This window comes from Triturus cristatus, chromosome 12 (genome assembly GCF_964204655.1).
Source record: "Triturus cristatus chromosome 12, aTriCri1.1, whole genome shotgun sequence".
NCBI lineage: Eukaryota > Metazoa > Chordata > Amphibia > Caudata > Salamandridae > Triturus > Triturus cristatus.
Window position 1 is genome coordinate 534,908,225 of NC_140595.1, and position 11,151 is coordinate 534,919,375.

General features: G+C 38.5%; 1 protein-coding gene across 2 annotated transcripts in view; it reads left to right on the forward strand.

The window, feature by feature from the left end:
• Window positions 1-10,354, forward strand: part of PHAF1 (phagophore assembly factor 1) — a 225,587-nt gene extending 215,233 nt beyond the window's left edge. For both annotated transcript variants that reach the window (XM_085638616.1, XM_085638615.1), the window contains one exon: window positions 8,243-10,354. In XM_085638616.1, the coding sequence (XP_085494742.1) occupies window positions 8,243-8,332 (90 nt within the window). In that variant the 3' untranslated portion in view covers window positions 8,333-10,354. The remainder of the gene's footprint in view (window positions 1-8,242) is intronic.
• The last annotated feature ends 797 nt before the right edge of the window (window positions 10,355-11,151 follow it).

Consider the following 11,151-nt stretch of genomic DNA (forward strand, 5'->3'; position numbering starts at 1 on the left):
AACATCTTGGAGGCACTATAGGTTTGTAATCTTTTACTGCCTGATATATTTTTAAAGTACTCAAAATAATTAATAGGAGGGATCCCTTCCGATATTCAGAATTCTCATTCTGCATCTGTATTCTTAGACTCTATACGTTCACTTAATCGTAAAATGGGAACAAAGAAGGTTTTTTAATCTTTAATTTAAATGCATGCGATTAGATGTTTTGGATGTACAGAAAGCTATATGCATACTGATCTCATATTTACATTTTAATAGACTTTGCTTCTGTGGGTACCGAGGCACTACAAATTAGTTGCTGTTGGGAAGCTTCTTTTTATTTTCACTTGTCTCACTTAGTTTGTAAGCAGTTACATCTCCTTGCATGATTGTGCACCTGCTTCAAAATAATTTTTATTGTAATTGAAACACAAGGAAAAGCTCAAACATGTTTCAAAATATATATTTGTTAACAATGTCTCTGTATAACTTACGCAGAACTACATTCAAAAGTAAGTAAACACCTTTACAAGAAGCAACATTGTAAAACAAGACAGATCCATGCAGCTATTATTTTAATAGTAGCCTGATTAATATCTGCATCAATAATTCATAAAAATAAAGCCAATTGCGAGAGGTCATAGCATAAGAGAATTAGCCATAACCAAACATAGTTCAGTAATAAAGTACTCCGTTTGTAAATGGAAGGCGAGTAATCAACAAGAGGACCAACATCTAGTCTGCCTCAACAAAATGAGGTAAATCAGCATACAGTCTAACATGGGAGACCGCTCATTTAAAATGCACGGAAAAATTTAATTATAAAGTTTGACATAGGGCTGCTTAGTATGAAAGCAAGTGAAAGTCTTCAAGCATAAATCAAATAAACAGACTATCATGGAGTCTGCCTTCATATAAACGAGCAAATGGTCTTGAAAATATCTGGCAAGTCCCAAAAAGTCTGAAAAAGGTCTGCGCACATCCCAGAAAGGACACATTTATAGTTTCAGAGAAGTTAAAAATGATGCACTCAACATAGAGTGAATTTGTATCATGGGGCTGTACTAACAAGGATACATGCCATACACCAATCAATATTGTATAAATTGTGCTACATAAAATAAGTTTGTTTAGAAAACTCCTAAATCGTGCATAAGTATTAAACACCTTTACCCTGCAAACAAAAGTGACATTGCACTATTGAAACAAAGTAAACAAGAAACCATTTCAAAATGAATTAAAATACTGTTCTGGCAGCAGGCCTTGAATATTGTAACATATAAGAACATGGCTTCCTTCTTACAAGAAACAATACCATAAAATGAGTCCCATTTCAACTATGTCATGAAAAGTAAAACATAGAAAGAAAACTTGCATGTAGAAAACTTCTTCATGCAATTTTAAAAGCCAGATTTTCTTGAGCAACTTTAAAATTGGTGTCAGTGCAAACTGCTAAACGCACAGTAAATTAAATTTCCAGTTTAGTTAAACATAAATAACTAAACTTGGTTTTCTTATTAATAAACCACTTCAATGCAAGCTTTAGATCTCCTGGGTAGGTATTGGCCAACTAAGAGCCAATCAGGTGCAGCATTTTGGTAGTGTACAACTGTCTTATTCATAACTTGGTGTATTTAATCTTATGTTTTAGAATAAAATATGTATCAGTAAACGTCCCTTCTGTCTCTCACTCTGTATATCATTTTGGTTGTTGTATTACTGTTGAGAGATGGGGTACAACTGGGGAAGCATATCTTAGGCGTGACTGCATAAGGAGTGACATTGCCCACAATAATGTAGTGTACAAGCCTGACTTATTCAATGCTTTATATTTAGTGCTCCCGGTTTTATGGTATTTATTTTTTTAACATTTCCATCGATACTTATCCATATTTATTTTTTGCCCATCTTATTGGTATTTCTCCATATTTATTTTGTGTTTTGCGAATATATGGAGTCATAAAATGGTATATTTCAACATTTATTTAACTGATAACCATGCACCCATACTTTGCTGCCTGTCGCGTTTTAGCAAATTAAGCAGCCAAATATAGCAAAACACTACACCTTCAGATAAATATGAGCATTATAATACAAATATTTTAAAATACACCTGCATTTAGGGAAACCTCAACCTATTTTTAACTTTCCATGCTGCCTATCTGCTCAGCTGTTGCCCTAGAAATCATGAAAAACAACATGGAGAGTCACCAACCAAGAAGCACACTTTTCTGTATTTTTCCGCTTTTAAAAATACATACAGATAGGAACCACTTTGTTTTCTGTTTGTAATTATCTGTTAAAATCAGTAAAAACTGAAAAACGGGAGCCTTACTTATAATCAAGTCTTGTGCCATCATGCGGGATGTCTAGAAAAATCAGAACACTCTTAGTTTAATTCTGAAGAAAATAAAAATAGCTGTTCTGCAGACAGCATATAATATTGAAACCTAAGAAAATAAATTATGGCTTTTCTTCTTGGTACACTAGATGACTATAACATGCTGAAGGAGAACTTGGGTAGTATATCAGTGTAAATATGTGAGTATACAGAATATTTAATACAATAAGCCCTGGGGCTTCAAAGTGGTTTCCTGAACTTCATTTGATACTATGGGCCTGATAATGAGTGAAGGTGCTATTTATTGCACCTCATAAATAACGATACCTCATAGTATGATATTTTTTGGGTGCGAAAAATATCGCCTTTGATGAGTGACTACTTCAGCTAGCTTAATTGGTGTTGAGGTCATGACTTGTGTTCTGTCACTGAATACACACATACCACAATCACTGTTGTGGTGCTCTATTGCCCTGCTCAGACTCTATCAAAAGTCCTTAAACTTTCCTCTTATTTCCCAAATACCTACCTGTCATTTTTGTGCTAGCTCGAATACCTTGCAGGCGATTCCAATAATCGGATCACCAAACATCCATTGCATGATAACTCCTCATAAATATGATCATACACACTTAATCTATTTGTCTTTAGCCATGCCCATCCCTTTGCTACCTGCTGTTTGACCATAGGCAACACCTCATCGTCTTCCAGACATTTTTTCCACTTTTCTTCACACAATGCACCACCAAACATAGCACTAACTTGGCTCATTACACATACTTTTTCTGATAGCACTTTCTCAGTCTGCTACCAGTTAAGGACGTTAGTGAGGAGGCAGGACAAAGCGGCCACAAAGACCGATGGGGCCACCAAACGGCATGCAGGAGCATTTTCTGGAAAAGCGTCCGGATACAGTCTGGTGCCTCGAGGAATACAGAAGATGCAGGTAAGTAACTTGTCTATCATGCTGCAAGAGTACTTTCCCAGACATCCACTTGCAGAAGACACCGATTACCCTTTGGAAGACCAAGAGGCATGCACCCGTAGAGGTCAGCTCTTTCCGAATTAAATATGAGGTATGATGGTGAGATACCTGATGCAGCTCATTCTGGTGTTTGGTGGCAACATGTCCAAAGAAGTAAATATCACTGCTCCCTTCAATGTGAGTAATATGTCTGATATTTTGGGATTTTGCTAGTCCAACCAGATATTCCAGTTAAGGTCATGCAAATTGACAATTGAACTTAACTGTAAGTAAGGTTTGCATGAACATCTTCTAGCACCAACCATGGAGCTCCCAGATTGTACAATTGCCCCAACAGTTTTTTTTAGTTCATCTTGCATTCCCAAGGGTACCTTTGGCTTTTTATGCAGGTTTAGCTTGACAATCTCTTTTCACTAATTTTGTGATGAAACTTCTTCAACTTGTCTAAATCTTCAGTGAAAATGTCAGGATACTCCCTTATCCACTTACTCTTTGCCTCCTGTATTGTAGAGCTACTACTCAGTAAGCTTAATGGTTTAATAACCCAGACCTGGTTAAATTGGTTGGGATCCTGTATCATGTTTTATACTTCTTGATCTTCCTAACCTGGTAAGCATGAACTGCCCTTCTTCACATAAACTACCCCCTTGGCCTTATTACCTTCAAAGCTACAGATGATATCAAACTCCGCTATTATGCCTACTCTTTTCTTGGCATACCCAAAGATTTTGATATCACATTGGCTCAATTCCACATGGGGAAACCATCTTGATTCTTCCTTCTTGATCAAAGTGTTTGGCGAACCAAAAACAATGCCAGGTTTGTGCCACCATTTTTCTTCTGTCAGTGGTGCCCACAATGTCTCAGTCTCAAAATCGCTGCCAACAAGAAATAACCTTAATTTTCTGACTTATCAGATTTCTTGAGTTTGGCTGTGCTATTGACATTTCCACTGGATATGCAGACATGCTGTTGCATTTAAAACAAACTTGTGACCATGTGGGGACATGTTCTAGTATTCCCCAAATGCTATGGGTTTGCACAGCTAAAACAAAGTGCTTCACCCCCTTATTTTTTACTTCTCAGTCTTGTTCGGTCGAATGGGTCTATGCTCGTCCCCTGTCTTTTTTGCTCTTGGAAATATTTATAATCTCTTTCCCACCACTCCCTTTTCTGAAGTAGAAATTCTCTTTGTAAATAACCAAGAATGTTCGGCACTGGGCTATACTCAATGCTTCCTCTTAAGTTTTAATCTTCGGTTGATAATTACCGTTCCTGAATCTTTTTGCTGTCGGTTTTCTCAATGATTAGTCCCTTATGACGTCATCCTAAATCACGATATATTTGCTTGTTGCAGCAACGTTTCTCGTTTAAGCTACAAAGCATCAACTGGTTCTCATGGATGTTGTGAACGCTGTAAAAACACCTGACTCTGCAGAACTACATTTCTATGTCGGTTGAAGCTTTTGTCCAATTTGTTTAATATTGCGACTTTCAATGCATCCTCTTTTACCCTCCGTTACAGAATGCACTAAGACGTCTTCCACTGTTATTATCTTTAATATACTCCTTCCTTCAGGACTTAAATTGTCCATTAATAAGGTTTAATGACATAACTGTGTATGGACTTTATGCCTTAAAGACTTCCTTGTATTGTTTGCAGTTCAATGGCAGTGTACCCAGAAATGCAAGGAATGGGGTTGGTGGTGTAACATCTTCCATGATGTTTGCAGTTGCTTAGTTAAGGGGTTGGTTAAGTTGTAGTCAGTTGGCTTATAATATTACACAATGATACTACTAATGTCAGTGTGAAGTATTACATCCATTTCCTGTAATCAATCCTCTAACATGTTCCTTATAGTTGTGCACCTTTTCTTAAGTTATTTTTTTTAATTTAGTCACAAAGTTTGTAGCTTTTATCTACTGTGTGTTGCAGCATATACAGCATTTTTGCTGGGTAATCGATAATTTGCAGTTCACATCATCAGAAGCAGATCAGCGGCTCACATACTCACCTCTTAAATTTTGTTGAGTGGCAGTAGATCACTTCAGTGAGTGGACGGCTGGGCCGAACAAGTAACTCTGCACATCATAATTATCAGTGGAAAATCAGCAGTGCTTCTGAACTACAGCAGTATCTATTGCGACATTACCACAAAATGGCCACCAACTTAATGCATGAGCACAGTACGTGCATATGCACGTCAATATAACTTCAACATGGCATAAATGCCTGGTTGCCATGTCACTTGCCTGGCCTGGTTTGTGGTTGAGGTGACCTCAAAACATTGATGGCTGGCTTTGTTTTTTATTTATTTATGTTGTTTTCCTGGCATAACCCTTGTGATGCTCCTCTTATGCTCTTGGTGCAGTTGGTTGGAAGACTGCTCACTGCCTCTGCACTCCACTGCTTCGCCACCGATATATAACCGCAACCTTGGATAAGACTTTGGGTTCGGCTTTGGTACATGTGATCCTCGATGACACTCATTGCCACTCTAAGGATGAGAATAACACTTATGAGTTGTCAAATGCAGCTTTGATGAAATCGGAAGATGGTACCTGCAAGATATCCATAGCAGACCTCCGTGCAGAAGAACCTTCACTTCAGTGCTCTTCCACTTACCTGTTCCCCATACTGATGTATACGCATTCCATATCTTATTTTGAAGAACACAGGAATGTGAGCTTTGCTGTAAATCCAACAGTCAGGTAACGTATGGTTCAACCGGTACTAAATGCTGAGTCAAGAGCCTTTGGAAACTCTTTGAAGAGATCACCAGAAGTACAGTTGATTTTCATATAGATGGTTTTCTTTGCATAAAAATTCCAAGTTATTTTTATATGAATTTAAATTTAGGTGTTAGAAATACTCCAGGCATATATAATTTTTAAAGTAATTCTTGGTTAAGAGAAAGATATGTGGCACACACTTTACAATTAGTTTAATGATTACTGCTTGTTTGCAGCATGACAAACGTAATGCACTTTTTTCACTGTTGCATCAGGCTAGAGATGTTTTTTCCATAGCAAATGAAGGTATCAACACGTTTACTGTGTAGGGGTTGTGTCCTGTTATTGGGAGATATTTTGAATCCAGTTTTTAGGAAGTACTTCAGTCAACATTGAAAAGAATCCAAGTTATCAGCTTTCAGTAAGGTATCTTCTATTTTGACTGCTGTCGATAGCCTTAAACTTCAATGGTCATTTCTGTGGTGAAGATCACATTTCACCGTGGTTTTCTGCATCAGAGTGCCATTCTGCTTGGTATTGTGTACACTATAGGATTATGCATCTCTGGATTTCACTTCCCCCTTAAACAATTTTCAGTAAAGGGTTGTTCAGGTAAGTCATTAACCCTTTAGGGTACAGGAAATCGGGGAATTCACTGTTGTCTGTGAGACGCTACTTTTAACTCCTGGGAGTAGTAATATCTTGTGTGTGTCTCTTAGGGCATCATTTTCAAGTGTGATTACTTTAATGATGGTCATATTTTGCCTTCTGTTAAGTCAGTTTTCTATAATACCTGCCTTTTTAAGCTTGAATTAATGAGTTTGGTCAGGCAATGGTTTTAGAAAAACCTACTGTAAGAATGAAATTAAAAGGCAGATGAAAGTCTCAAGGGTGGCAACTGTGTTAAGTGGACTTTCCCCTTACGTTTTCTAGTGCCACTTGCACCATGTGTAGTGCCTCTTGCCAAGGGCATGGTTTTGCAGGGAAGAAATCCATACAAAAAATGGTACTCTGTGGGAGATATGAAAGGGGTGTACCATGTGGATGAAGGGTTGGTGTGAACCCTCAGGATGAGCATGTTGTTTACTTCACTGTGCGGAAAGGTTGTGGTCTAATAGAGGAGATTTGTGTAGACTACTATGGGAGAGGATAGGCTCCACTGTGAGGTGCTAGTAGAGTTTTGTGTGTAATTCTGAGTTTGCATGAATGGTAAGAGCAGGGTTTGCTACCCTGAGGATATACTAAAAGGTACATGGTTTACCGGAGAAGTTCTAGGAATGTGTGTGGATACACTGGGGGAGGAGGTACAGAGTGTTGCAGTAGATGTATGTTAGAGGAGGGTGGGGCGTTGGGAGAGCAGGAACATGAATTAGATTAGTAAGGAGTAGACTGGCAATGCTCAATGAGGAACTATTGAGTCTAGACAATTTGCATGGGCTCCAGTGGGGACATAGGAGTGTGCCATACTGTGGGGTAGCAGGTGAAAAGTTCCATTGTATGATGATGACGGTGATATGAGAGGAGGAGTAGCAGAGTAGTGGAAGATGTATTTATGTGGTCCAGTGGAGAGTGAGGGGCTATCTACGTTATGCATTGTGAGGAGGGCAAAGGAGGATCGCTGTTGGGTTGCAGCTGACTTAACATAGTAGTAATTAGAATAGTGTTTGGGATGAGGATAGGGATGACATAATGGACAACTAAAAAGATTTGACGAAGAGCCTTTAGTCAAAATCTTGTGGAAAATTCAAAATACCCCCACTCCCCCTTCAATTTTCACCGCAAGCAGCTTATATATTACAAAACTCACTGAAACAGAATATACTCATGTCGTAGCTAGTGGGCACAGAATAAGTTAACAGATACCTACCAAGACTACTAAATTCTGTAGTTGTTTCAATAAGTGTGAACTCAAAGTTGGCCATTGTAAACACATCACTGCTTCAATATTTGCAATACATTCTTAAGTCCTAGGCTGAAATGAAAAATGTCTGTTTTATGGCAATTTGAGTATTTCATGTAAATTGGTTTACTTCATGTTTTCATGCATCTGCAGTAATTTGGAAAAGCCACATATTTGCTCAGTTGACTTTCCTTTTATGGCTATCTTTTTTCTAATGAAGATTATTAAGAAATGCCTGCATTTTTTGAATGCCAATTATCTAATTTTGTCACTTTTTTCTCTTTGAATTGCTACTTTTCAGGTGATGCAGAATAATCACATTGCCTCCGTTACTCTCTATGGACCGCCAAGGCCGAACAGCCAACTCAGAACATCAGATCTTCCACAATAGCGCCATGCCTTTACAAGCAACTCCTCAAAATACTACAGATTTAGTACAGTGTGCCTTGATTTGCTGCCACTTGTCTATGAAAAGCACGGTCTGTTTTTCCCATCCCAAGCCTGATGTCGAAGTGAGACGATCGGTAGGACTCTAGAAACATAGGTGCATAGCCTGTGTGTTTGGAAGGAGAGGGGTGGAGGCCAGATGTAGACCTGTGTTGTGGTTCCTTCATCCCTTCCCTGGATTGTTGCTCTACTCCTGGACAGCACAACCTCAGAGACACCCTAGTCAGCACAAAAAGCCAGGAGCCAGTGCTGGCTGATGGACTGCAGAGTTAGAAGCACAAACTTTCTGAGCCTTTGAGCTATCTGGAAGCAGGTATTGAGTAGTCTGTGTTTTGTTACTGTATAGATGTGAAATTCACATTTACAGGTAAGTGATACATTTATGTGTGTACATACAGCTACAAACACGTCGGTATTTCTGTGGCTTAGGACATTGCACCAAGTGTGAGAAGAGTGAGTATAAATGTCCGTGATTCAGGCACCACATCCTTGTGACTTTCAACAAGCAAGTAGCATGTGCATCTTACTTGGTTGTAACATTTGCACTACATACACTTTAATTACTTGATAAACCTTATATTCACTGAGGCGCATCTGTGTACCGAGCGCAAGTTGGGTGTGATGGTTATTATCTACAATGTATGCCTCGCTTAATGCTTATTTATAATGGTGGCATGGAGTACCCACCGACTGCACTAATACTTACTTGACATGCTGAAGCCGTTGAATTTTTCCTGCCATGCCCGTTTTTTTATTATTGTTTGTGCAATGCTATGTAATTTCTCCTTATTGTGTTCCTATAATTGTTCTAGAAAAGAGAGGCCACTCTAGAAATCTAGGTTGCTTTTAATTATGGTACAGCTTAAATGTATGCATATCTGCAGATCATTCTTAACAGAAGGGAAATGCAGTTGCCTCTCCACCATCACCAGCTGCTCTCGCATGCATGTCTCAAAAGCTTACCTTTGTTCTATCAACGCGCAAGGGGATAATTAATAGCCCAGCTTATTGGTGAATGGTATGTTTTATCTCTAGGAACATGTATTTAAATAATGATCATGGCCTAATTTTAATTTAATGCCAAAGTGTTAGCCAAAGACATCTTTGATGTGGGAGAGAAAAAAATCAGCGTTTCTACATAAATATATAATCTAACTGCACATCCCTTAAAATCGGACGTTCTGTCCTTGTAAGACACGACTGTATTACCCAGAATACTAGATTTTTGCATATTTAAGGTCTGTGGTCCTCTTGTGTTAGTCTTATTGTTGGGTGGAAGGGGCAGGTACATAATGATTAGCCTGTATACTACTCATCCTTTTTAAAACTGATAAGAGCAAAAATGTTTAATTTTATCCCATTTTTAAAATTTCGGTGTAGCGACTTGTGATACACATCAAATACTTTTTGTGAGTTTTACAAATGTGTACAGATTTTTGTAAATAGAACATTTTTGTAATTTTATCTGGATGTACAGTGTAATTCTGTATAGATTATCAGTGTATGTGAGAGATGGAGAATGTGCGCGTGAAAGAGGGCATACAGCTGTAAAGAACGCTTTGGATCCAGGACCAGTAACCGGGATAATGTGATGTTCTTGCGTGTGGTATTCTTTTACCATTTAGTCTTCCTGTATACTGTGACATACTAGACTGTTTTGTACAAAAAATACAAAAAAAGAAAAACACATGACATATAACTAATTAAGCAGAAAAGGTCTGGAATTTCTTTTTACTGTTCCCAGGTGGTGACAGCTTTTACATTTCTATCCCGTCTGTGCTGTTTCCTGCGATTATTGCTTGCTGAGAAATGTCTGTGCCTCATAATGTTCACTTTCTTTTCTCGTTTACTGTTGCCCTCATGTAAATTAAATGGAACTTGCAATGAGCATGTATACGAGCAGCAAATAAATGGGCTCCCAGTCATTGTTTGGTGTTACACAGCCGCTGGGTGTTTTTGTAATGAAGACTTTAGTGGTGTCTTTTTCATTTTAATCACATCCGCTTTTTTTTTTTTTAATATCATTTCAAAAGTACATTACAATGGAAATTTTACCTCATCGATTTAACAGAATTAATAAAAAATTCATTATAAAAGCAGGAATTGTGGGGAAAAAATCACATTTACAGTTTAGGCTTCCAATCAGACAAAAGGACCACACTTCAGTAGTCCTCAAATATCTCTAAAGTTGGCATAAGCAGTTAATCAGTTTACTCAACTAAAACTGGATTCCTTACTTCGCTGATCCTCTTCAAGCTACCCACCCAAATAGTGTATGGCCTCTCCCTCTTCTTTACTTTTTGCATGTTTTTTAAACTAGTCGGCAAAGCTGGGGACAACTCTGGACCTCCAGTTTTGCAGAAATAATGATCGTGTCAAACATCAAGATAAATATAACTGTTCGAGGCATATGAACTGCAGATCACACACTTAGGATAGTAGATCGCCATCTGGTGTTGGGCTCGGATGCTTGCAGGTTGTTGTTGTCTTCGGAAGAAGTCTTTGGTCTCGAGATAGGTGACTCCTCCCTTGGACCACAGTGCGCATGGGCATCCACTCCATCCTCAGATTGTTTTTTTCCGCCATTGAGTTCGGATGTAACTTTGCCCCCAGTGTGGAGCAAAATTTCCACACAGTGACCATCACAAAGTCTGCAACCTGTGCCTATCACCGGAACACGATAAAGCCAGCTGTCCAGCCTGCGCAGCATTTCGATTCAAAAAGACCATTCGGGATCGAAGAGCTTGACGCCATATCATGGCA